The sequence below is a fragment of the Podarcis melisellensis genome, assembly GCF_964234715.1.
Source record: "Podarcis melisellensis genome assembly, chromosome: 13".
NCBI classification, from domain to species: Eukaryota; Metazoa; Chordata; class Lepidosauria; order Squamata; family Lacertidae; genus Podarcis; species Podarcis melisellensis.
The window spans coordinates 1936608-1964347 of record NC_138545.1 but is presented as its reverse complement, the minus strand read 5'-3'; the positions used below and the strand labels follow the sequence as shown (position 1 = coordinate 1964347).

Here is a 27740-nt window from a genome sequence, read left to right as displayed (position 1 = left end):
GAATACCTACAGGAAGCCACTGGGAACAATCATTAGGGGTTTGGAGGCAATAATAATAATAATAATAATAATAATAATAATAATAATAATAATAATAATAATTTATTATTTATACCCCACCCATCTGGCTGGGCTTCCCCTGCCACTCTGGGCGGCTTCCAACAAAATATTAAAACACTGTAATACATCGAACATTAAAAGCTTCCCTAAACAGGGCTGCCTTCAGATGTCTTCTAAAAATCTGGTAGTTCTCTTTGACATTTGGCGGGCTCTGTTCTCACCGTCTGTGTTTTAATAGATTTGGAAAAGGCTGGAATACCTGGGTTTAAGAATAGATAAGCCAGCCGTTTTAATGGCAGTGGATGCGGAGAAAGCCTTTGACGACGTGTCCTGGAAGTTTGTGAAAGGTATGTCGCAAGAGATGGAATTTGGAGATCAATATTGTAAAGGTATTCAAGCGAGATATATACCAAACGAAAAGCTAAAATTATAATAAATAGGAATATAACTCAGGAATGCAAAATTAACAAGGGGGCGAGACAGGGCTGTCCGCTCTCTTCGTTAATATTGATCTTAACAATGGAAACTAAACAAACAAATCAGAGAGGCGGGGGAAATATTAAAGGGATAAAGCTGGGAAGTAGTAGTTGTAAACTGAGGGCATTTGAGGGCAATTTTATTATAACAACTAAGGATCTGAGTCTTACTAAAGTGCTGGAAATCATTCAAGAATATGGAAAGGTTTCTGGATTTAAACTGAATATCAATAAAACCAAATTATTAGCAAGAAATCTATCACCAATAGGATAGGAGGAAATTGAGAAATTAACAGAATTAAGATTTGGAACAGAATTAAGATTTGGAAAAGTTTCAGGGATGGACAACCAGAATATTCAAGGGGATGGGAGTGACCCGCCTTCAAAGCATTGGGATTTTTTTTTTAGTTTAGAGAGAAGGTGAATAAGAGGCGAAGTGATCGAAGTTTGTAAAATTATGCCCCTGCATGCGGAGATTGGATAGAGAAATCTCTTAGCACCCCATAACGGTTGGAAATGCAATGAAGCTGAATGTAGGAAGATTCGGGGCATGGCCAGTGGAACTCCCTGCCACTGGAAGCGGGGACGGTGTTGTAAACAAAATAAATCTGCCCTTTTTCCCTTGTGGGAGATTCAAGAACGCCCCCCCCCCCACACACATATCAGGAGCCAAGTGGTCCTGAGACAACAGCACCCCCCCACCCCCTGCTGATCTCAATGGAAAGAATTCCCAGCCCATTCTCTCCGCCCCCCAACCCCGTCTCTAATCCCCACAGACGGACAGACGATGCCTGGGCCTTATCTTTCCGCCCCAAGTGAGCCAAGAATAGCCCGGCCGGCCACCTAGGTGCCAATCCCACTGTAACCTGAGCGCTGACGCCAGAGAAGGGGCTAAATTTAGGCGCGTTGTCCGCCAGAGAGAAAAGGATGCAAGATTGAGCGGGGGGGAGTGCAAAACCCAGGCTGGCCGCCCCCACCCCACCCCCAAAATGTCCGAGGGGCCCGACTGCGAGCTGCAAGCGTCCTCTGGCTGTCCTTAATTTTAAACTGTTTTTTTTTGGGGGGGGGGTTCTTTTTATAAAAACTACGCACCCAAATCTCTCAGATTCATCAGATCGTCACAGTTATAACAAATAAAGGCTTGACATATCTCGCTTTGCGTGTCATGAGTCGATCTCATATGTTAGTTTCACCTTTTAAGTTGAATTACTGAAATAAACGAACTTTCCCACGATATTCTAATTTTTTGAGTTTCGCCTGTATTGTTATTTTTTCCCTCTTTTTGGTTCCTTTGGAAATTTTCTATTCCTCTACGTAATTTTCTTTTTCTACATATGTAAAGAGATAGCATATAGCGTTTGTATAGGTTTGCAAATTTTTAATCCATAAAGAATTTAAATTTTAAAGATACACAACATCCTTAAGGACATATGGAGAGCTTGGCCGGATCCTGCCCATGTCCCATTTAACCATTAGCCTCTCCCAGGGGCAAAATAACCCCTGGCAACCTAGGAAACGAGATAGATTGCCAATGGAGCTGGAGGTTCCTTAAGGGCAGCAGAAGAGCCTGGCTGCAGGATCCGGCCAACGAGGACCCACCTGGTCCAGGATGCTGTTCTCACAGAGGCCAGACGGATGCCCATTATGGGAAACCAACATTAAATAAGTTGGAGTTCTTGTTATTAAATATACCAAGAAAAAAAGCACACCAAGAACTCTGATCGATATAAGTTTCAATAGTTGCAAATCAATAGTCAATTGTATAAATAGAAAAGCTCAAGATACACGTTGATCTACCCACACTTAGTTGTCATCTCTGAGAAACGTAGAAAAAAACAGGATATATTTATACGAATTCTTCAAACTTACACGACCCCTTAAAAATTCGCTGACGAAGGTGAATACCTCGAAACAGGGCCCTGTCAATGGATTAGTTTTTCTTACAATCGACTATTGATTTGCAAGTAGCGACCACTCCCACTATTGAAACTTATATTGGACGGAGTTCTTGGTGCATTATGGGAAACCAGCGATCAGGATTCGAACACAAGAGCAACTCTCCCCTCCTGCGATTCCCAGCAACTGCTGCCTCCGACCGTGGAGGCAGACAGCATCGCCATCGTGGCTGGAAGCCTTCAAGTGCCTTATCCTGCCCCACAAATTGGTCCAATCCTCTTTTCAAAGCCATCCATGTTGGTGGCCATCACTGTGGCAGGGAGTTCCGCAGGTTAACTATGCCCTGAATGAAGAAGGACTTTCTTCTATCTGTCCTTCTGGGACTAGGGGTGCCCTCTGGGGCAGAGGTCAGTGGAATGAGCAGTGGGGCAGAGAGCAGGGTGGGGGTCAAGATCCTGCAGGACCGGATTGCCCCATTTTGAAGGGAAGCGCTGCACAGTCCCTTGCCCTGTAAGGCCACATTTACATCACACTTTGAAAGCGCTATGATACCACTTTGAACCGTCATGGCGTCCCCCCAGAGGATTCTGGGAGCTCAACTTTGTTGAGGGTGCCGGGAGCTGTGGGGAGACCCCCACTCTTTATTTTTTATTTCCTTTATAAAAGTATTTAAAAGGTAAAGGGACCCCTGACCGTTAGGTCTAGTCGCGGCCGACTCTGGGGTTGCGGCACTCATCTCGCTTTACTGGCCGAGGGAGCCGGTGTACAGCTTCCGGGTCATGTGGCCAGCAGGACTAAGCCGCGAACCAGAGCAGAGCACAGAAACGCCATTTATCTTCCTGCCAGAGTGGTACCTATTTATCTACTTGCACTTTGACATGCTTTGATGAACTGCTAGGTAGGCAGGAGATAAAGGTATTTATACACTACTAAATTGCAAAGCGCATCAAAACTGGTTACCACATTAAAAAGATTTGAAAACCATACCCCACCCCAAAAAAGCATTTTTAAGAGGACAATTTAAAAGCAGAGAGAGTTAAAAAACAGCTTCGGAGCTGGAACTTCGCAGAAGCTGGGAGGGGATCATGGCCTGCGTAGACCCAGAAGCGACTGGAGGAAGGGGAAAGGTGGCAAAGGGCATAGAAGTGAGGCAGCAGCTGGGCACATTCACCTCAGCCACAAAGAATCATAAAATCCTTTTGGGAGGGACCCCTGGCGGTCATCTAGTCCAACCCCCAGAAATTACAGGAACTGCAGCTGTGAAACAGAAATGAGGGGGGCCGGGAGCAGGTTCGAGAAAGCCAAAGGGCTCCCTTTCCAACTACACGATGCTATAAGGGTGCTGGCCCTCATGAGAAGAGGGGTTGGGCTGGATGACCGCCAGGGGTCCCTTCCAGCACTACAGTTCTGTGTTTCTGTGAGGCAGGGTGGGCAGGTGAAAAGCAAGCCCCGTCCAACCCACAAGCATATTTGGGGCCCCGGCAAGCCCAGGCTTTGAAAGGCATTAGCTGGATTTATCAAAACCCCCCAAAAATATAATCCCTTGGTTTGGAAATTGCCTTGAGCTCTGCCAAGGTGGGGGAAGTGTCTTAGGGGCACCAGAAGGGCAGAGGCTCACCGTGGTCAGAGTGTCGGGCCACGACCTGGGAGGGACCTGGGTTCGAGTCTCGCCACGAAGCCCAACAGGTGACCCTGGGCCAGCCTCACCTACCTGGCAGGTTTGTCGTGGGGATTCGATGAGGGCTAGGACCTGGGAGGGACTTCTGGGAGACCTCGGGTACCCAAGTGAATTGCCGCTAGCCACCTGCCCTCCCTCTCCGCCCGGCACCCCCCCATCTCACCTGGCTGGGGGGCTTCTCCCCTCGCTGCTGGGTCTGAGCGGGGGCTGCAGAGGAGGAGGAGGAGGACGAGGAGGAGGAAGAAGAGGCCGCTGCCATCATCTCGGCCATCCGCTTCTCCATCTGTTCTAGGCGCTCCAGGATGGACATTCTGAACTGGTTATCTGGAGGGGGGTTTGGGGAGAGGAGGGGGGGAGAGAAAGGGCGGTGAGAAGCCCACTCCCCACATCCAGCCCCTTCCCCATCGGCCTCTGCTCCCCTGCGGATGGGGAGGGAGAAAGAAGGTCAAAGTGGGGGGGAGATATCTTAAAACTAATCCCGACTCAAGGCTGATTAGCCGGCCCAGCCTGATCTCCACCCCCACCCCCCCAGGTTGGGAAAGGGACGCTGTAATCCTGAACAGTGGGACGGAGGCGGCTTGTGTATATGGGCAAAAGGCTCCGAGACTCCGTAAAAAGGGGGCGCAGGGGGGGGTGCAAAGCAGAATTGGGACCCAGGCATCCGAGGGACACGACTGCTGTCTTCGTGGAGATTTCACAGCCCCTAAAACCCCCTTCTCTGGCTGTTAAAACAAAGCAGCTCCCTGGAGCCTTTGTCGAAGAACCGGAAGGGACCCCTGAGGGTCATCCGTCCCAACTCAAGCACAGCTAATGAATCCCAGGCAGGCAGCCCCCCAACCTCTGCTTCAAAACCTCCAGGAGAGGAGAGCCCATCGCAGGAGGAATGCACAGCGAGGGCTGCCTCCCGTTATCAAACAGAGAAACAACGAATGGACTTTCAGAATACATCTGAAGGCAGCCCTATGTACAGGGAGGTTTTTTCCAATTGTTGGTGCTTTATTGTGTTTTTATTTGAAAGCGGCTGGGGAAGCCCAGTCAGATGAGCAACGTATAGGGAATAAAATTATTATTATTATTATTATTATTATTATTATTATTATTATTATTATTATTATTAGCCTCCTTGCAAACCATGCTCAGCAGCGACTGGGTATAATCTAACCTATAATAGGCACCTTCAGAGCATGGAGGGAGCTCATTCTGTACCGTCAAAAAGGAGGTGGATAGGGAAAAGGAGGGCAGAGAATAGCCAACTCCTTGAAGGCTGGAGAGGGGAGCAACTGGGCTGCTGACCCCGGCCCCTGGTGGTCTTACGGCTGTCCAGGACAAAAGTGGAAGCTCCACCGCTGGAGCTTTTCAAGCAGAGGTCGGACAGACACCTGTGGGGGATCCTTTCGCCGCGATTCCTGCGTTGCAGCGAGGGGTTGGTCTAGATGACCCTTGAGGTCCCCTTCGCGGCTCCCGTTCTCACGCATCCCATGCTTTTTTCAATGCATTTCCAAACGGCGCAATAAAAAATCCATGGGTTGTTTTTCCCCAAGGGTGACACAGTCCTTTGGCCGGGCTGAGCGCCTGGAGGGAGACCTTCCCAAAGTCCATTCATTTCTCTCTCTGCACATTTACAAACAGACTTCATTCATCTCCTCCACAGGGGGTGGCATGGAGAGGGGGGGCAATGACCCAGGCTGCCAGTCACAAGAGACGGGGTGTCGGGTGGACGGGGAAGGACAGACCACCGACAACAGCCGGTTTTGGAAACCAGGAAAGGTACAAAAACATCACACCTGGAGAGAAGGGGCAGAGTGGCAACCAAGCAGGACCCTCCTCTTTTTCTCCCCCAGGGCCCAATCTAACAGAATTTCTCCCCCAAAAAGAAACCCAGGTTTAAAACGAGAGCCAGGCTGGATGCCCTCAGGGTTCCCCCACAGGGCACAAAAATCTACAGCTCTAGCAAAGCACCCTTCCGAACACAAGCCGCCTTGTTTTGCCACCAGGCGACCTGCCCCACATGCCAGCCTTTCTAAGCCGCCCCTGTTCCCCTAGCCCCATTGGACCCAGCAGCCCCCTCTGCCCCATAGCTTCTCTCTCACACACATATAATAATCCCATGTACCTGCTTTGTCCATCGCCCAGGGAAACAGAGGGGGCGCACCCCTCTCCCGCGAACCGAGCCCTCAGGTCGCTGGGCCCCACGGCTCCCAGCGGGAATCGAACGCCTCTGCCAGAGGCTCTGGAGAAGTCCCAGGTTAGCACCATGCCCCCCAAGTGTGGGCACGAGTCGGGGTGGGGCGAGGAAGAGGAGGCAGCACAGCCCTCCAGCCCTTCCTGGCATGCAATGACAGCGAGGGTGGCATGGAAGGAAGGGCCGGCAGCCCCCTCCTCGTCGTCCCGCCCCCCCCCGGCCCAGCTGGCAGGAGGTTGGTCTGTGGGGAAGGGGTGTGGTGGGGGGGTCAAGCAGGCTCTCTCCTCTCTCTTTCTCCACCCCTCTTGGCCCAACGAGAGCAGCGGTCAGGCTGCAAAGTGTGACAGGACTCAAGTCGTCCCCAAAATAGCCACCACCACCGGCGGCAAGGGGGGGGCACCCGGAAATCCCTTAATGAGATCTGAGGCACTCACGCTAGCTATGTAGCTAGCTGCACATGACGCGGCAGGCCCTGCTGCCAAGTTAACTCTTCGGGCAGGACGTCGGAGATGCGGAAGGGACCCTCCGAAGGTCATCCAGACCAACCCCAAACCCACGTAATGCGGGAACCGCAGCTAACAGACAGTGGCCCGACCTCTGTGCTCTCCAGGGAATGAATGGGGGGCGATTCCTCTGCCCCCGGTCTCAAAGGCAGGAGAGGCGTGTCTGGTCTCTCGATCTGGACACACACAGCTCGCTTCCTCCGGGAGAAGCCAAAGGGATCCTAGATGGGGCTGTCTAAAAATCTCTCCCTGGGAGGGCGGCTGGCAGCGGGTGGACTTTGCCCGGCGTAGCCAAGGCCAGGTCGGAAAGCCATGTTTGAGCTGAGGCCCCACATCACTCTGGCAATGGGCGGCTGGTCTGTGCGTGCTTGTCTGTAGAGTCGGAAGGGGTCCTCCAGGGGCCATCTAGTCCAACCTCCTGCAATGCATTGTGGGAGCCTCATACTCTCATAACTCAGCTTGCAAGAACTCGATCTTCTGGTGCGGCAGCACCTACACTTGGGAACTCCCTGCCGATTGATACCAGGCAGGGCCTTCCCCGTACGCCTGCTGAACAAATTTTCCTTCCGACAAGGTCGGCCCAGATGTTTAGGAAGCTCGTGCAGGTTTTAATCCGTTTTTGGTCCACCAGTAGTTCAACTTTTCGAAAGCCTTACATTTTTGCTGTTCATTTTCCCCATTTACCCTTTCGGTAAACCACCTTAAGGCTTGTTTGTTTCTTTACAATCTAATGTTTATTGGATTCCCCCCTCCCCCAAATTGATTTTTGATTTTATTGTTATTTATGCTTTATAGCGTATTTTATGCTGGGGTTTTTGTAGCATCAATTAAGTGTTTTAAATTTGTTGTTAGCCGCCCTGAACCGGGAAGGGCGGGGTATAAATATTATTATTATTATTATTATTATTATTATTATTATTATTATTACAATCCTGCGGCGTATGCAAAAAAATAAATAGCCAGGGGGGCCTTCTATACTGCAGGGTGTTGTTTCCTGCGGGTATCTTCTGCAACAAGTCGATGCCGCCCTAATAGTGCATCTGTGGTGGATTCATCCAGGCAACATTCTGCTTTATTAGTCGTTCCCCCAAATACCACCGCGCTCTTGCCTATAGTTTTCAGGGCAGGGGCAGAATCACAGGCATTGGGGGCATAAAAAAACCTATGGGATTTCGGCAGGAAGTTAAGGGACAAGCAAAACAGTAGGAAACTTTGAAGGTGCCAACCCTCTTTGATGGCAGGTCACAAATAACTGCCCCCAGTACCGCCATGAGGGCAAATATGAAGAGACTGCAGGATCAGGCCAAAGGGGGCCCAGCACCCTGTCCTCACAGGGGCCAAACAGATGCCCCAAAGGGAAACCCACAAGCAGGACCTGAGTGCGAGAGCCGCTCTCCACTCCTGCAGTTTTTAGCAACTGCGATTCAGAAACATTCCCTGGCTCTGTCTGTGGGAACAAAGCATGGCCGTTGGGGCTAGTAGCCGTCCATAGCCCTATTATTATTATTATTATTATTATTATTATTATTATTATTATTACTACGACTATTACTATTGTTGTTGTTTTCCCCAGGGCTAAATCAAGGCAAAGAAGCTGTTCTTTCCTGACCTGGCCAGGTAAGACAGGAGTCTGAGATGGCCCCAACCTGGGCAGCTTTAAAAAAATATTGGGCAATTCATGGAGGAGGGAAGGGCAAGCGATGGCTCCTAGCCAGGGTGAAGGAAATGCTTTGCCTCCAGGGTCAGAAATGTCCCGTGTTAGAAACTAGCCAGGCGCCAGGCGCGTTTTGCGACTGATCCATTTTGTGACCACGTGGAGATCTCTGGACACCGGGCTGGCAACCGGGGCAATCAAAGTGCCATGGAATATTTTGAGATTTGAGATTTGCTCTTTAAAATATAGAAATGAAACAAATAATAAAAATAACCAATCGCATTGGGCGCAGATAAATGGCACCTAGACATTCCATTTGGTCTAAACCACAGAGCCTAGGACTTGCTGATCAGAAGGTCAGCGGTTCAAATCCCCGCGACGGGGTGAGCTCCCGTTGCTCAGTTGGCTCCTGCCAACCTAGCAGTTCGGAAGCACGTCATGTGCAAGTAGATAAATAGGTACCGCTCCGGCGGGAAGGTAAACGGTGTTTCCGTGCGCTGCTCTGGTTCGCCAGAAGCGGCTTAGTTCTGCTGGCCACATGACCCGGAAGCTGTACCTCGGCTCCCTCAGCCAATAAAGCGAGATGAGCGCCGCAACCCCAGAGTCGGCCATGACTGGACCTAATGGTCAGGGGTCCCTTTACCTTTGGCGATTACCTTGTACATGTGAGTTTCTTACCCTGGCAAAACCACCAGCCTAGAAAAGCAGACTGCTGGGCTTCCCCTGGACCCCCACCCCAAAGAACTGGCCCCCGAGTCCTGTGACAATGAGGGCGTCTCTCTCCCCCTCGGGGTGGCATTGGAGCCTGGGTGCTTGCAGAGCGGTTGGCAACCTCGTGTTTCAGGGAAGGAATTTGAGGAGGGGGCAGCGGCGGTTTGTGGGGGGGCAGCGAGGGGGGGGGACTTCTGCAAGGGCAGCTGTTCTTTTCCTCCATCTGCGAGACCCGACAAGCAGGCAGCTTGTGCTAACAATGGAAAACAGAGACTCTGGAAAATGCTGCCGTGGAACTCAAGAAGAGGCACAGGAGTGGGTGCCTGGAGTTTTAAGCTCGGGGGGTGGTAGTGCTGGGGGGGGGCAAAGGTGTCCACAGATGTTTCTCCAGGGCGGGGTGGGTTAAAGCACCTAAAAGAGGAGCAGGCTAGTTTATGGCACAAATATGTGCCTGCAGATTTTGCCCGCTATCTCAGGTTAGAAGCAGAGAAAGCAGATTTATATCAAGTCAGAGTGTTGGTCTGTCTAGCTCAGGGCTGTCAACATGGACTGGCAACAGGAGCTTGCCAGGGTTTTGGAATCAGGCCTACCTGAAGATGCCACCTTTGGCCTTCTGCATGCCAAGCAGGTGTTCTAAGCACTGAGCAACGATGCCCCTTCCTTTTCCTTGCTGGCTTTCCCGGGAGAGAAGAGACTGCGAAGACACTGCGCCAGTTTTGCGGAACCATGCTTCGAACTACAGCTCCCACCAGCCCCCAGTCAGCACTGGTGCAGGAGCTGGTGGGAGTTGTAGTTCAAAGCGCCCAGGATGTTTTGCAGGGAGGGTGCTTGGGGGAATACTTCACAGCTCGTCTTCCGTGGACTCTTTCCACTGAAGAGTAACCTCTGGCTCTGCTGCGATTCTCTGGAAATCAGGTTAATTCTGTGCCCAGGGCAGCTGTATACCAGCTCCATCTGGTACGCAGGATGAGACCCTACCTACCCGCAGACTGACTTGCCAGAGTGGTGCATGCTCTGGTTATCTCCTGCTTGGACTTCTGCAATGTGCTCTATGTGGGGCTGCCTTTGAAGGTGACCCGGAAACTACAACTAATCCAGAATGCGGCAGCTAGACTGGGGACTGGGGGTGGCCGCCGGGACCACATAACACCAGTCCTGAGAGATCTGCATTGGCTGTTTCTGAGCCAGGATGTTTCTGAGCACAATTCAAATTGTTGGTGCTGACCTTGAAAGCCCTAAACGGCCTCGGTCCTGCATACCTGAAGGAGCATCTCCACCCCCATCATTCTGTCCAGACACGGAGGTCCATCTCTAAGGGTCTTCTGGCGGTTCCCTCCCCGCGAGAAGTGAAGTTACAGGGAACCAGGCAGAGGGCCTTCTTGGTGGTGGCACCTGCCCTGTGGAACGCCCTCCCAGCAGATGTCAAGGCAATAAACAAATATTTTACTTTTAAAAGACAACTGAAGGCAGCCCTGTTTAGGAAAGTTTTTAATGTCTGATGCTGTATTGTTTTTAATATTCGGTTGGAAGCTGCCAAGAGTGGCTGGGGAAACCTAGCCAGATGGGCAGGGTATAAATAATAAATTATTATTATTATTTTGGACAAAGCATCTGAATGCGCAAATCCGAAGGCACCTGACACCTACAAGCCCAGACAAATCCCAGCCTGCAGGTCTCATGGCTTCAGGATCAAACCAGCGGCCCATCTAGTCCAGCATGCTGTTCTCACAATGGCCAACCAGAGGCCCAGCATAGGAAACCCGCAATCAGGATTCGAACACAAGATCTGCTCTCCCCTCTTGTGGTTTCCAGCAGCTGGGATTCAGAAGCACGGCTGCCTCTGGCCAGCGCCAAATTTAGGGTGCTGCGGGTGGCTCCCTCACACAAGGCACTGGTCCGAGGGGGTGCAAAGGCTGCGATTCCTGCATTGCAGAAGCGTTGACCCTGCCAACCCTACAATTCTAAAATTTTATGGCCTGAGAGAGTAGTGGACTCAAAATAACTACAAACAGCCTATGTTTAGATGAATACCTACTAGGAAGTTCCATTTCAAAAGCAACTGCTCCAAAATGCAATTATTGTGAAAATAAGAAATATTTAGAGGGGGGCACCATTTTTTTATCTTCACTCAGGGAGCCGTATTACCAAAGGCCCCCCCCTGCTCTGACAGCGGAGACAGTTGTCATCGGCTGCGCTCTCCTTCTCCATGAATTTGCCCAATCCTCTTTTGAAGCCATTGAGTCAGGGCTCTTTCCAGTGGCAGGGAGTTCCGCAGCTGAACCCTGCGTTGTGTGTGAAGGAGGGCTTCCTTTTCTTGCAATGCCCCCGGCTTTGAGCGTTACGCTCAGAAAGAGGGGAGAAAAACAACATTTTTCTCTCTCTCCCCCATCTGCTTTCTCGTTGGCCAGGCACATGTTTTACAAACTTTGCTGGGAGAAGCGTTCTGCAGAACCTGGAAGCTCACATGCACCGCATTTCGGCGGCGTCTTGCAGGACGGTTGATTTTGGGGGACGTGTGCCAGCCCTAATCCTTGCTGGTTTCTTAGGATGGGAAAGGGGAGGCCGTCTTGGGCTCTGTCGAAGGGGAGGAGCAGGCTGAGACCCAGCCGTCCATTCCCGGGTGTTATTCTTGGCCTGTCTTGCCCCGTCATGGAAACTCCTCCCCCCCCCCGCAAAAAAACCCAGCCGTTCATTTTCCATTGCACACAAACCAGCCTGCCAGGAATATCCCCGGTAAGGTGACACTCCAGGCGAGGCTTGGACGCCAAAGTATTTTCCTTTCTTTCCAAGAGTAAAGCCACAAACAATCTCGCCCCCACCCCTCTCGGCCACCCCCAGGTTTAGGCACTGCATTCCCCCCCCAAAAAAAACCTGAAGGTGCCACGCTGCATTTGGACCTCAGTTGGGTAGCAGAGATTGGGGGACCCCCCCACCCCCCAAAGTCTAGACACAGGGCCTCTGGGCTCCTGGATTGGATGCAAGGGTTAGCAGTCGAGGGAGGGGGGTCAGGACACCTGGGTCCCATCCCATGGGAGAGGCTAGGTGGGGTACAGAGTCAGTGGTGGGGTTGTGCTTAGATTTATCAGCTACTTTAAAATGAGGCTGCATTTTAAATTGCATTTTAACCTGTATTTTAAATTCCCCCCCCTTTTCTTTCTCTCCCCTCCCCCCCTCTTTCCCCCCATTATGTTTTTACTGTGGCTGGGGAAGGCGGGTAATAATAATAATAATAATAATAATAATAATAATAAATAAAAATAAAAGCACACATTCTGCTCATGTAAAAACACCAGGCAGGCCCCACAAATAACCCAGAGATGCATTTTAAATAAAAGGACACATTCTACTTGTGTAAAAACACACGGATTCCTGGACTGTCTGTGGGCCAGATTTAGAAGGCGATTGGGCCGGATTTGGCCCCCGGGCCTTAGTTTGCCTACCCATGGGCTAGGTCCTAGGGGGACACACCAGGGTTTAAATTCCCCCACTCGGTCACTCAGGTGACCTTGGGGGCCAGGCACTGCCTAACCTACCTACCAGGGCTGTTGTGGGGATCAAATGAGGACTAGGATCTTGGGGGACAAACCTAGACAGCATTTTAAAAATTAGAGACATCACCTTGCCAAGAAAGGTCCGTATAGTTAAAGCTCTGGTTTTCCCAGTAGTGATGTATGGAAGTGAGAGCTGGACCATAAAGAAGGCTGATCGCCAAAGAATGGATGCTTTTGAATTGTGGTGCTGGAGGAGACTCTGGAGAGTCCCATGGACTGCAAGAAGATCCAACCCCTCCATTCTGAAGGAAATCAGCCCTGAGTGCTCACTGGAAGGACAGATCCTGAAGCTGAGGCTCCAAGACTTTGGCCACCTCTTGAGAAGAGAAGACTCTCTGGAAAAGACCCTGATGTTGGGAAAGATGGAGGGTGCAAGGAGAAGGGGACGACAGAGGACGAGATGGTGGGACAGTGTTCTCGAAGCGACCAGCATGAGGGAGGCAGTGGAAGACAGGAGTGCCTGGCGTGCTCTGGTCCAGGGGGTCACAAAGAGGCGGACACCACTAAACAACAACAACAACAGGATCTTGGGGAGGCCAGAGTTTGAATCCTCACTTGGTGTCCACAAAGCTCCCTGGGTGACCAGTCGTTGTTTCTGAGCCTAGCCTACCTCTCAGGGCTGTCGTGCGGATTAAATAATGGACCCTTGGAGCAGCTGGGAGAAAAGGGCGGGATGTCAAAGCACTAAATGAACGCAGCAAATAAACCAAGCAGACCACTCACCATCCAGGGAGAGCCAATCCATGCTGCGCAGGGCCATGAAGTTCCGGGCGCGATACTCAAAGAGGACCGACATGGAGACCAGGCGGGAATCGTGGGCCACTTGCAAGGGCACCAGACCGGCCTCGTGGGCTGCGGGGCGGAAGAGAAGAAGGTAAAAAGGCCGCACGTCGCAGAGTTATAGAATCGTAGGCTTCGAAGGGACACCCAGCGGTCATCCATCCCAACCCCCTACGATGCAGCAGTCACAGCTGTGATACGAAGGGTTTTTTGGGGGGTTTTATTTGCACCCACATGAGCTAAGCATCAGATGGTGGGGGGCGCAGTTTAAGCACGGCGTTAACCCTTCAAAGAAGGAAGCTGCTTTACAGCGAGTCAAATATCTGAAGGACTGCCCCCGTGGAAGATGGAGCAAGCTTGTTTTCTCCTCCGGCTCTGGAAGGTAGGACTCGAACCCATGGCTTGAAGTTGCAAGAAAGGAGATTTCGACCAAATGCCAGGAAGGATGTTCTGGTGGCCAAGAGCTGTTTGACAGTGGAACAGTTTCCCTCCTTCGTAGGAGGCTTTTAAGCAGAGGCTGGATGGCCATCTGTCAGCGAGTCTTGAGCTGTGATTCCTCCATTGCCGGAAGTTGGACTGCACGATTCTATGAGTCAGACCATTTCACGGCCTCGGTCCAGTATACCTAAAGGAGCGTCTCCACCCCCATCGTTCTGCCCGGACACTAAGGTCCAGCGCCAAGGGCCTTCTGGCGGTTCCCTCACTGCGAGAAGCCAAGTTACAGGGAACCAGGCAGAGGGCCTTCTCGGTGGTGGCAACCACCCTGTGGAACGCCCTTCCACCAGATGTCAAAGAGATAAACAACTACCTGACATTTAGAAGACATCTGAAGGCAGCCCTGTTTAGGGAAGTTTTTAATGAGTGACATTTTTATGTATTTTTAATCTTTGTTGGAAGCCACCCAGAGTGGCTGGGGAAGCCACTAATAATTTATTATTTATACTGGCTGAGTTTCCCCAGCCACTCTGGGCGGCTCCCAATCAAGTGTTATAAACAGTACAGTGTTAAATATTAAAAACTTCCCTGAACAGGGCTGCCTTCAGATGTCTTTTAAAGATAGGATAGCTACTTATTTCCTTCACATCTGAAGGGAGGGTGTTCCACAGGGTGGGCGCCACCACCGAGAAGGCCCTCTGTCTGGTTCCCTGCAACCTCACTTCTTGCAATGAGGGAACCGCCAGAAGGCCCTCAGCGCTGGACCTCCGTGTCCAGGCAGAACAATGGAGGTGGAGACGCTCCTTCAGGTCTACTGGGCCTTTGAGGCCGTTTAGGACTTTCAAGGTCAGCACCAACACTTTGAATTGTGCTCGGAAACGTACTGGGAGCCAATGCAGATCTCCCAGGACTGGTGTTATGTGGTCCCGGCGGTCAGTCCCAGTCACCAGTCTAGCTGCCGCATTCTTATTCAGTACTGTCCACACGGGTTGGCAGCAACAGCTCTCCAGGGTCTCAGACAGAGGGCAATCTCTGTCAGGCACCGAACCTGAGTCCTCTGGTATGCCAAGCAGATGCCAAGCCAAGGCCCTTCCAGCAGACTCTGCTCCCCATCCGCATCAGAGGTTTCTAAGGGGGCTGTCCCCAGCACCACGGCAGGATTCTTCCCGAGGCAAATCGACTAGCCCTGCAGCCACGGATCAGAAGCACCCGCCCACCTCTTTGCTCCAGGGAGGAAGAAAGAGAGAGAGGGGGTCCTGGATCTCACCCCACCCCAAAAGACGCAAGGTCCCGTACCTGGGCAATAGCACCGCAGCACCCCGGACTGGATGAGGGAGGCAGGGACAGTGATCTGATCAAAGAGGCAGCTGTACGGCTTGGTCTCATCTATCCAGGGGCCGGTGATGAGCACCTTGACCCCACCCTGTTCCCACAGAAGAGAGAGAGACAGAGAGGAGGACAGGTTATTGGTGGTTTTTGGCTGCTCCCTTATGTGGGATGTGAAACACGAGAGCAGTCAAGTACAACATTCCTAGAGTGTACATGTTTACACATGGGGAGGAATGTTTGTCCAGCCAGCAGGTCAACTTCCTGGTTCCTTCTGGGCTGGGACAGACTTCCTCTGCATGTGACTAGAGGTGGGCGTGGCCTCACCTGTGCAGGTAATGACAAAAGCGCAGGGCAAGGCAGCCATCTCTCTCTCTTTTGACTACATGCATCAAAGAAGCAACATCTGCTTAGCCAAAGATGCTCTCTTGGCAAAGGGACTGTCTCCTTATGAGATAGTTTCCAGGTATATGTGGCTTTTCTAAGCTAAGTCTGCCTTCTGGGATCCAATTGTGAACAGAATGACGTGTGAGTAAACCTTTTCATACTTTTATAGAAGACTGTGTCGTGTCTTATCTTTTATGAGGGAATAAGGGGGAAATGCCAGAACAGTTATTCTAGAGGCTTTAGCAAGCCTGAGCAAATGAGTTTAGCAGAGAATGTTACTCTGCTACATTGTGAACTTGTTAACACAAGGTGGAAAGGCTATAATCAGACAATATATCCTCTCCTGTATCCTTGGACATTCCTACACCTCACTCCCATTTCCCCACAAGAACCACAAGCAGGACCCGGGCGCAAGAGGAACACTCTACGTGATAAATCTGAAGAATCATGAATTGTGCAGGCTCTTTATGTTAGCTAGATTTAATATGTTTCCCTCAATGATAGTGAGAGGAAGATATTTAGCTCTCCCAGAATCAGAGCATCTCTGCAAACGTAGGAAACAGGAACCTGATACTTTGGAGCACATTTTCTTTTCTTGTGATTTTATCATTTATGCCAGAAGACAACTATTAGAGGCCTTACAACTCAATAGGCTCAATTCTACGCTACCGACGGTTCAGGACCTGCTCTCGGACAGGAATGATCAAATTACTTTAATAGCGGCTGAATTTTTGAGTGCTGTCCCATGTAGAAAGACTGGGCCATTATAAAGAGATTTCGTGGTTCTTAACTGATCGGTGAGGTGGCAGTGTTGTATTGTATTATTTCTGCAAATTGATTTTCTCTGGAGTGAAAGATCTGACTGGGACAAACCTTGTTATGCTGAGCTCGTATTTTGCACAATTTGTATACGGTGTCTGTTTGATAATCTGTGGTTTGCTGTGCCTAATAAAGGATTTTAATTCATAATGAACAGTCTACACCTCCCCCCCACAACCAAATTCAGAAGCTTTATTTCCTCCGGCTATGGAGGCAGAGTAGAGTCAGGCTGGCTAGTAGCCATCCTTAGCCCTCTCTGGCCCCTCCTGAGGCAGGGAGTTCCGCAGGTTAACCCAGCGCCGCTGCGTGGAGAAGGGCTTTCTTTTCTCCCAATATATTCAGCTTCACTGGGTGCCCACGAATTCTGCTGTTATGAGACAGGAGGCAGGGGAAAAACTTCTCTTTCTCTCTCTCCACACCTAATAATTTCATAATTACTCACCATTCCTCTGAACTATTTATTACACCCTCCCCAAAAAAAAGAACAACCCCTGCTTTAAAATTTAATGACATCTGGAATGTTTTTGTCAAAACCAAGGTGACACATGGATTGTCATATACTTGAGGGAAATAATAAGTTTATCTCGCTACGTATATGAAATAAAGGTTTCATTTATGAAAGGTATCTGAAGAAGTGTGCATGCACACGAAAGCTTATACTCAGAACAAACTTAGTTGGTCTCTAAGGTGCTACTGGAAGGAATTTATTTATTTTTTTATTTATTTCGACTGCGTCAGGCCAACACGGCTACCTGCCTGAATCTATTGACAAATATGTGACATATATGACAGTTTTGTTGCCTTAATTATAATTTATGGATTTTCCTATCGCTGTTTTCCACTGCTTTTAAAAACCTTCTCTTTCTCCTCCCTTTTTATATTCTTCTTTCTTGATTCACTTCACTATAATAATCTCAAATAAACTCATGATCACAATAATCCCTGCTTTGGACTACAACTCCCATCATGTAGCTGCGCTGGCAAGTGGCGGGAGTGGCGGTCAAAAGCAGCTGGAGGCCAGAGGCTGCCCTGAGCCTTTCTGTTCCCCAAGTGTGTGGATTTTAGGGGTGCAGAGGGATCTCAAAGTGAGCCAGGGTTGGGAAAGCGGCGCAAGGATTGGGGCGTGGGTGTGCCAAATTCTGGCCCCGCAAAGGGCACCATTGCACCCAGGCCGGCCGCCATCCTCAACCCCAAGAGGCTGCTTCTTTGCTGGGACCACCCACCCCTGCAGAGACCCCGACCCCCTTTGTACCCACCTCTGGGTAGGACCACTCCGGGGAGAAGTCGATGATGGACACCAGCGGCTGCGGCGACGCCACGGGACCTCCGTCTGCCGCGAAGCAGGCCTCCGCCAGGGCGGGCCTGGGGCTCCCGGACCCGGCACCGGGGTCCTCCTCTGCACTCTGCACGCTGTCGGGCGCCCCCTCCTCGGTCATGAACTCCTGGATGAGGTCCGGGAAGTGGCTGTCGAAGGAGAGGCTGAAGGAGCCCCCCGTGGCAGCCGCAGCCGTCTGAATCATGGAGTACAGCTCCTCCTGCAGTTCCGTGGCGGCCATCTCCGTCTCCGGATGCCCGGCTTCCCCAGGGTCGCCCTCCTCCTGGCTGCCCCCTTCGCCCTCGGCCGCCGCTGTCTCCATGGGGGTGACCTCCGGGCTGCTTTTGACCTCCGGCGGCAACGGCGACTCAGTGGCGGTGGCAGCGGCAGAGGAGGAGGCAGCGGCTGGCGAGGCGGGCATGGGCGGCTGCCCGGCCCCGTCGTCCTGGATGAAGAAGCGGTTGGTGGGCACGTACAGAGGGTAGGCCGCTGGGGGTCCCGCGGGGGCCTCCTGGGGCTCGGGCTTGGTCTGCAGGCCCGCCCCACCGCCGTAGGTCTGGCCTTGCTTGGGGCTGTTCAGGAAGCAGTCGGGGTCAAAGGCTGCCGGACCTGCCTCGCTCGTCTCCATGGTGGCCTCCAGGTTCTGCGAGAGGACCAGTCCTGGGCCGGGCAAGAGGGCCAGGCCGAGCGGGGGCGCGGGGGCACCAGCAGCTGGCTCCCCGGACACCAGGTGCTGGCTGGGGGTCAGCGCCAGCGGCTTCTCAGCCCCGCTCAGCCCGGTCATGACCAGGATGGTGCTGCCAGGGAGGCCAACCGAGAGGGTGACGGCGGGCAGCTCCTGCTTGGGAAAGCCCTTTGGGTGGGCCAGGCCAGGCGGGGGCTGCGTGGAGTCTGGGGAGGCCTCGGCCATCCCTGGGGAGGAGGCAGCGGCCTTGGCCAGCTTGGCTTCCTTGCCATCAGGTCCGGACGATTTGGCCGCCTCGGTCTCAGCCTTCACCTCAGGGCCGCCAGCTATGTTCTGGACCTCGGTCAGGGCGGGGTAGGGGGACGGGCGGACCTCCACCTTCGGGGAGATGATCCGGTGCTTGGTGCTGCTGCATCGGTGCGGGACGTGGCCGGGGCTCCCTGGGGAGGGAAGAGAAAAGTGAGTGAATGAGGTCGGGGGGTCTCGAAACCGACATGTGCCAGTGGGGTGATGCTGCGGCAAAGAAGGCGAATGCAATTTGAGGTTGTGTCAATGGAAATATAGCGTTTCTGAATACAGTGGTATCTCGGGTTAAGTACTTAATTCATTCCGGAGGTCCATTCTTAACCTGAAACTGTTCTTAACCTGAAGCAACACTTTAGCTAATGGGGCGTCCTGCTGCTGCCGGACCATGATTTCTGTTCTCATCCTGAAGCAAAGTTCTTAACCTGAAGCACTATTTCTGGGTTAGCGGAGTCTGTAACCTGAAGCGTATGTAACCTGAAGCGTATGTAACCCAAGGTACCACTGTATACTGTTTGAAGATTGGGAAAGACTGTGGAAAGCAGACCTAAAATTTACAGATTGCTCCCTTTTGAAAGATAATTACATGAAAATGATGTATAGATGGTATACAACACCAGTACAGATTGCAAGAATGCATAAAACTGGGTCAAATATACGTTGGAAATGTAAGGAAAAAGAAGGGACGTTTTACCACATGTGGTGGGAATGTAGATAAATTTAAAAATTCTGGAAATGATATACAATGAGTTGAAGAAAACGTTCAAATTAACATTTGTAAAAAAAAGCCAGAAGCATTTTTGTTAGGGATTGTAGGAAAAGACCTTCCGAGGAAAACGAAGAATATATTTATGTATGCGACAACGGCGGCAAGATTCTTAGCAGCACAAGGACGGAAGAATGAAGAAACCCCGACAAAAGAACCGTGGCGAGGGAAATTGACGGACTATGCGGAACTGGCGAAACTGACGCACAAACTGCGTGATAAGGCCAACTGTGACTTTAATGAAGAATGGCAGCTCTTTACAAAGGATTTAAAGAAAAAAACAAAACGAACTGGACTCCTTGGCAGGTTTTGAATAAACAGACACAAATTTATGCTTGTTAATATTACAGATGGATAACTTAGGGATCTTTACATTTGTATGGGGGGAAATATAATGAAGATGACTTGTTGGAATAATTTGTTACGTGAAAATACTTAATAAAAAAAACCTTTTTTAAAAAAGGAAATATAGCGTTTCTGGGTCAAGGGAAGTGATAGCACCAATTCTTCTTGCTTTGGTCAGCCCCACCGTCTGGTTCTGGGCGCCACAATTTAAGAAGGAGATGGACAAGCTGGAAAGTGTGCGGAGGACGGCGACTGAGATGATCAGGGGTCTGGGAACTGAGCCTCACCAGGAGTGGCGTGGGAAGCGTAAGCTGAAGTTTAGGGAAGCTTTTCATCTGAAAATATTAATTGTGCTCCTCCAGCGGAACATAAAAATGTCATATGGCAGCAATTCGCCCTTCCGCCACTGGAGGGAACCAGTCCCTCTCACATCCAAACAGGACAACCAGCAATAAATGGCTGCAGGAAGTGGTGGGGAGACAGAGGGAACAGGTATTTTGGACCACAACTCCCATCAGGCCCCAGGATGTCAGCCATGTTGGCTGAGGCTGATGGGAGTTGTAGTTCAGGAAGGCCTCAGGTTGGAGAAAACTGACCTGGTTTAGGGGATTCAGGAGAGAGGGAGTTTGTGCGCATAGTGAGTTTGCGAGTTTGCATAGCAGTAGATAGTTTGGGGTGAAACTAACTGCATTAATCGGATCTACGGTTCCTGTCCAGCTCCTTTCACTTCCTTCCTTGCAGGAGAGCTTTCTGGTGCCAAAAGCGGGTGGCGCTGTGGGTTAAACCACAGAGCCTAGGGCTTGTTGATCAGAAGGTTGGCGGTTCGAATCCCTGTGACAGAGTGAGCTCCCGTTGCTCGGTCCCTGCTCCTGCCAACCCAGCAGTTCGAAAGCACGTCAAAGTGCAAGTAGATAAATAGGTACCACTCCGGCGGGAAGGTAAGCGGCGTTTCTGTGCGCTGCTCTGGTTTGCCAGAAGTGGCTTAGTCATGCTGGCCACATGACCCGGAAGCTGTACGCCGGCTCCCTTGGCCAATAAAGCGAGATGAGCGCCACAACCCCAGAGTCGTCCCCGACTGGACCTAATGGTCAGGGGTCCCTTTACCTTTTACTGACTGCAGAGGTTTTTTTTAAAAAAATCCTTATTCTTTAATTTAATTTATTACAGTAGTAGCATTTTCTTGCCATGGGCAACTCAAAACAACTTTACAAAAAAGCAAAACAAGCACCTCGTATATTTAGTAAAACCTTGGTGTTTGGGGGGTACTTTAAAAAACATATTCCCTGCCCTCTTTAAGAGAGCATAGATTGTTAACAGGCAAAGATTGAAAAGGCTTGTTTTTGCCGGGCACCTGACACTAGGGGAGCCTCTCTAGGGAGAGCATTCCACAAATGCAGAGCCACCACCGAGAAGGCCCCGTCCTCGTGCTGCCAGCCTCTGGGCATCCTGTGGAGGGGGCACGCAATGGGGTTCCCCCCAACTCCTCCCCATCAGTCAATCATTCACTTAATACTTAGTCCCTTTAATCCAGCCTTTCTCAACCTGTGGGTCCCCAGATGTTGTTGAACTACAACTCCCAACACCCCTGGCTAGCAAGGCCAGAGTTCAGGGATGATGGGAGATGTAGTCCAATGACAACTGGGGACCCGCAGGTTGAGAACCGCTGCTAATCCTTTTCCTTAAAAACATATATTTATATACCCAAGCAGCGTACATAAATACGTCGATTGTATGGCACAAGCTCACCGGACTGAATCGTTTATATCATTATGTGTCGTGCAGAAGCCAATTTAATAACTGGTGTGTGTCGGAGAGAGACAGAAACCCAGATAACTGTGGGGCAATGTACCTTAGCCTTCCCGAATCCAGTGCCCGCCAGAGGTTTTGAGCGATATTCGCCCCCAGCTAAGATGGCTGTGCTCACGACAGCCTCAGCATCGTACAGGCCTGCCGGCTGGGGCTGTTGGGTCCAAAACATCAGGCTGGAAAGGGATTTATCTATCTATCCGTGCACCTATGTGATTCTTTAGCCGCAATTCTCGCACTGAAAGAGGGTAGGGCTGGATGGCCTCTGGGGGTCCCTCCCGTTCTACGGTTCCATGCATTGCAGACAGGGAAGACTAACCGAGGCCGCTACTGCAGAGGCAGGCGTGAGTCCGGGGAGGGGGCTTGGCCTGGTGGCTCTCCAGGATCTGCTGCACCAGCTGCTCGATCGAGAACTCGGCCGTGCCATTTCCGTTGCTGCAAGTCCACTTTATCCCGTGAACTGGAGGAAGAGAGGAAAGCAGGTTTCGCACCCATGCGGCTGTCACCCCACCCCACCCTACACCAAAAAAGAAGACTGGGAAACATAGTTCCGTGAAGGGGTGCTGCTGCCTGGGCCTGCAGTGCAAAACTCCGGGTGCGAGGGAGGGGCACCTGATGGTTGTGGAAACTCAGCACCTCAACAAAACTACAACCCCCATGGTTCTTTGGGGGAAGCCTTCCCAGAGAAGCCCAGAATGAAGCGTTTCCTGGATAAGGCTGCCTGATATCAAGTGGCAGGGAGTTCCAAAGGTTTCTTACAAACACAGAATGGGAACCACGTGGTAACCGCACATAGCTGTCCACTTTCAGATTTGAAAATAAGGGATCAGCAGCCTCACCTGTCCCGGGGACAGTCTACGGGATATCTAACAATCCGGGATAGCAGTGGGCAACGGTGCTGGAATAGGGGAATTTCCCGCAAAAAAAAGGGAAGGTTGACAGCTATGTAACTGCAGCAGGTTGGAGCGATCAAGGGGGCACCTGTGGGGTGGGGTGATCTCATAGCAGCCACCCTGGACCCTAAGCCCTCAGAAGCCCCCCAAAAAACACCCCCCCAGAGAGACCACCACCCTGGTCTTACACATTGGCTTCAACTGGCCAACCAGTTCCTCCTTCGACCACTTCAGCCACTCCTTGCGGTCGCTGTTGATAGAGCACAGGACAGGCCCACAGATCTTCCCGCAATCCTCAATGGCCGGAACGTTCAGGTAATGAACCAGCACAATATCCGGATTCTGGAGGGAAGGAGAAGAGAGGGGCTGTTGGCCTGGGGGTGAATTCTGCCGGAGGGCAGAGTTTTGCCAAGTTACAGGGAACCAGGCTCAGGGCCTTCTCGGTGGTGGCGCCCGCCCTGTGGAACTCCCTCCCACCAAATGTCAAAGAGAAGAACAACTACCAGACTTTTAGAAGACATCTGAAGGCAGCCCTGTTTAGGGAAGCTTTTAATGTTTGACGTATTACAGTATTTTAATATTTTTTTGGAAGCCGCCCAGAGTGGCTGGGGAAGCCCAGCCAGATGGGTGGGGTATAAATAAATTATTATTATTATTATTATTATTATTATTATTATTATTATTATTATTACCTGTACAGGCAGAGACCCTTCTTACAACCACCCCTGCTGTGTAGGTCCTGATGACGCCCCTCACCTTTTTAAATGCCCATGTCCCCATTGGCCCCCGTGACTCAGGGTTAAGTCCTGACGTTCAAGCTGAGTGCAGGGTTAAGGCCCGGCGGTTTCCTTTTTTTTCATTCCCCCTCCCTCAAATTCAACATCCATATTCATTTTCTAACATAAACCTATTACATAATTAACTAAATTAGAATAGACCTAATTACTCCAAACTTCTCTTTGCTGCATACAAATATAACACAGCTAGAAATTTTATATTAAAGCTTTTATATTGTAAATAATATTTCAAATTCCCCTATACCCCCCGTTCCCCTTCACCCGTGTGGAAAGAAAAAGAGCTTCTAGGTCTAGGTCAGCGGTCCCCGACACTTGTAGGGGTCCCAGCCCCCTTGGTTCCACAACCAAGCGCCCCCCAACACGATCCTACCAAAAAGCATTATTCAGAACAGTGGTTTGCACGACACACCAAGGAAGGTACCATGAAATCCAAAACAATAAACTGCACATCTGTTCGGAATCCAGTTGAAACTATTAAGTTCAGTGGCTCCCAATTAGCTAAGTACTGAGGACCCCCCGTTTTTCAAAAGCCAAGCCATGGACCCCCGACTTTTGAAAATGCTGATCTCTCTGCGATAGTTCTTGGCATGTGAATGGCGGCACCAGACGTTCCAGTGCAAAATTGGGAGGTGCATCTCCCGGGCCACGCTCCCGAGTGTGTAACGTGAGCTGCATGTTTTGGGGCACCCCCCCAAAAAAATGGGGTGTCCCAGACAGTTAATAGGCATATGCTACATACCACCCGGGCGGGATACATCACTGATTCCCAAACTTGGGTCTCCAGCTGTTTTTGAACTACAATTCCCATCATCCCTGACCACTGGTCCTGCTAGCTAGGGATGATGGGAATTGTAGTCCCAAAAGAGCTGGGGACCCAAGTTTGGGAAAACCCTTGGGTTACATGGACTTCCTGGCGTCCATGCACCACCAGTCGGGAACCGCCGATTTAGTTTCACCATTTCGGCAAAAACAGATGGGATTTGATCAGCTTTTCAAAGCCTGACAGGTGTTTAGCAAGCCTCTTAGATACCACATTTAGGGACTGATTCACTGTTCAGTAAATTCCTAGTGTGAGCCATGGGCTTGATGAAGTGACCCCAGTTTCCCAACGTCTGGTTTGAAATCACTTAAAAGGGGTCTTAAAGCGCCACATTTAATAACCTGCAGTCGATTTTCTTGCTTGGAAAGACGTTGGATGACCATGCATGAAATCGATAGCCTAATATATACCGTATTTTTCCATGTATAAGACGGCCCCATGCATAAGACGACCCATATTTTTGGGGTATAAGACGACCCCCAATTTTAAACTTAAAAAACTGGGGGAAATATACCGTATTTTTCGCACCATAGGGCGCACCGGACCATAGGGCGCACCCAGTTTTTTGGGGGGGAAATAAAGGGGAAAAAATTATCCCCCCCCCAGGCGCGGGGCTGGGGCGGGGGAAGCTCGAGCTTCCCCCGACCCCAGCCCCCAAACAGGCAGCTCTCCACAAGCAGCGGGAGCGCTCCCGCTGCTGGCGGAGAGGTCCGCGAAGCCTGGGCGCGCTGAGCTCAGCGCGCGCAGGCTTCGGCATGCTGGCAACTCTCCGCAAGCTGCGGGAGCGCTCCCGCTGCTTGCAGAGAGGTCCGCGAAGCCTGGGCGCGCTGAGCTCCCGCTGCTTGCGGAGAGGTGTGCGAAGCTTGGAGAGCATGAGGGGTCGGTGCGCACCGACCCCTCTCACTCTCCAGGCTTCAGCGAAAGCCTGCATTCGCACCATAGGACGCACACACATTTCCCCTTCATTTTTGGAGGGGAAAAAGTGCGTCCTATGGTGCGAAAAATACGGTAGTCTTATACATGGGAAAATACAGTGTATTTCAATCAGTATATGGCTACCTCCAAAACATGCACAAACCTTCACCTACCACAGATGTACGGTAACCACTGTTGTCTCCTTTCCTCTTAGCTCCCCCTGGGTAACCTCAGTGCCCCTCTCCCCAGGGAGCCGAACCACCCACCTTGAGAGCCTGTGGTTCCAGATTCCTGAGTTTCTGGAAAAAGCGGGGACTCTGGAGGAGCAAGCGGGAGGCCTAATCTGGCACGGCAAGGCTGTGTCCACACTAGGGTGTTCAAGTGCACATGGGCCGCTGTTTCCGCACATGAATTCGTGCATGTGCAGAGGCCTTCCATCTTATTCTCCCGAAGGGTTGTCTTGTCCGGCCCCCAGAAACTTGATCCCTGCATCACTGGGGACTAAATGACCCCGGGGCCCCTCCCAACCCATACAATGAATCATATCTCGGCCCCGTGGCACATACCTGCAGTAGCCAATAGCAGCGCCGGTGGAATGTAGGGACGATGGACGAGTGGACGTAGCAGCCGTAGAGACACTGCGGAGGGTAGGGCAGAGGAAAGAGAGCGGGCAGGTGAGGAGGCAGGCAGAGGAAGGTGCCGCTTGGCAGAGCAACCTGTGCCCTCCCCACAGCAAATCCCAGCACCTAGCCTGGAACCCAACCAGTAAGAGCTGCTCAACAGTGGGACAGACTCCCTAGGAACTCTCCTTTGTTGGAAGTCTTTAAGCAGAGGTTGGGAGGGTCACCTGTCTGGGATACTCCAGGTGAGATTCCTTTTAACTCTGCAGTTTTTTGATTCAGAAAGCCATGCCCCAAGACACCCTGGACCCTGACTAGTGAACAGGCTAGTCCTCTCCAACTGGTTGTCATCAGGGCTGTCCATCGTGAGTCCTGAGGAAATATCTGGGCCATAGCTGTCAACGTTTTCCGTTTTCAAAGGGAAATTCCCTTATTCCGAATAGCATTCCTTGCAAGAAAAGGGAAAAGTTGACAGGCGCTCTGGGTTAAACCACAGAGCCTAGGACTTGCCAATCAGAAGGTCGGCAGTTCGAATCCCTGCGACGGGATGAGCTCCCATTGCTCGGTCGCTGCTCCTGCCAACCTAGCAGTTCAAAAGCACGTCAAAGTGCAAGCAGATAAATAGGTACCACTCCGGCGGGAAGGTAAACGGCGTTTCCATGCGCTGCTCTGGTTTCGCCAGAAGCGGCTTAGTCCTGCTGGCCACATGACCCGGAAGCTGTACGCCGGCTCCCTCGGCCAGTAAAGCGAGATGAGCGCCACAACCCCAGAGTCGGTCATGACTGGACCTAATGGTCAGGGGTCCCTTTACCTTTATGACTTCCCTTGATCTGGAAACTAGACTTCTGCTGACGCAGCCGAGAATTGCATTCGCTTTTATTTTTGCTGCTGTTGCATCACACTGTTAAGCTTCTGCTCTGCTAAGACTGCTGAATCCTTGTCACAGGCACTGCTGACAAGCCAGGTACCCCCATCCTACATTTTTGTGTCTAGTCATTTCTGCCGAAGTGCAGAACCTGACGCATTGGCCCCGTTGCCTGAGTCACCGCCTCACTTTGCCTACGTGGTGGGAGTATCTCTCTTGGGAAAGATGCTCAGGGCTAGACTGCTGTTGCTGGACCTCGACTGCTTGGCCTCCGCCGACTTCCTGGATCCTGGGCTGCCATTCTATTGGGTCCCACATCTCTTGCCCCCTCTATCATTACAGATTTGACTTGTCCACCCTTTGTATGCCACTCTAACAGCAAATTATACATTTTAGATAGATTTTTAACATTAGTATCTCAGAACTCTGTTTCCGATTTAGTTTTTCCCGTTGCAAAACCATTTTTCTTATCAAGCTTATACAACTCATTGATCTGATAATATTGCAGCCAACCATCCAGTTTAATTTGATCAAATGGTCTTAATTTAAATCCTTCCTGATCTTCCACCAATAAGTCAACATATTTCAACCATGAACAGACTTCTGCTGCTAGACCTCGACTGCTTGGCCTCGCTTGGCTTCCTGTATCCTGGGCTGGGACCAGTGGCCTGTGGCCTGGCAGGTCCCTGGAGCCTGGGGCTCTCACATACACTGCCCTCTGTTAAGATCCTCTCTTCTCCTAGCTGGAGCTGCTGCAGAAGACGGGCGCTCTGTGGGGTCTCTTCCCATGCCCCACACTGCATTAGGGGCCTTGGCAGATGTCTGGGGAGGCTGCCCCTGGTGCCGATCCACCACCACCCCTTGTCCTGCCAGCTGGTACAAGCCTGCCTCCCCCCTGCCCTTCCCCTTTCCTACCTCCACGCCTTTCACTTTCAGCTTCATGTGGTCCTCGCGGGTCGTCTTGCCGTCTTTCCGCTTCTTCCAGCAATAGCCGTCTTTCCGGTACTTCACCTTCTTGCGGTTGTACAGAATGATGGAGCCGTTCTGGGGTCTGCCGGACGGGGAGAAGGAGGAGAGGGGAGGAGTGAGCTTTGTAGACCACCAACTGTATTTACGGAGCCCTTTTATTCCATTTCTTTCTCTCCGAAGGAT

The 27740-nt window shown here is 51.2% G+C and overlaps 1 protein-coding gene across 8 annotated transcripts in view; it reads right to left on the bottom strand.

Annotated features, from left to right (window-relative positions):
- Positions 1–27740, bottom strand: part of CAMTA2 (calmodulin binding transcription activator 2) — a 58599-nt gene that overhangs the window by 21138 nt on the left and 9721 nt on the right. For all 8 annotated transcript variants that reach the window (XM_081886705.1, XM_081886708.1, XM_081886710.1 and 5 more), the window contains exons 5-12: positions 27504–27639; positions 25670–25741; positions 22760–22913; positions 21998–22138; positions 17715–18898; positions 15223–15349; positions 13435–13563; positions 4274–4434 (exon numbers count right to left, since the gene is read on the bottom strand). In XM_081886705.1, the coding sequence (XP_081742831.1) occupies positions 4274–4434; positions 13435–13563; positions 15223–15349; positions 17715–18898; positions 21998–22138; positions 22760–22913; positions 25670–25741; positions 27504–27639 (2104 nt within the window). The remainder of the gene's footprint in view (positions 1–4273; positions 4435–13434; positions 13564–15222; positions 15350–17714; positions 18899–21997; positions 22139–22759; positions 22914–25669; positions 25742–27503; positions 27640–27740) is intronic.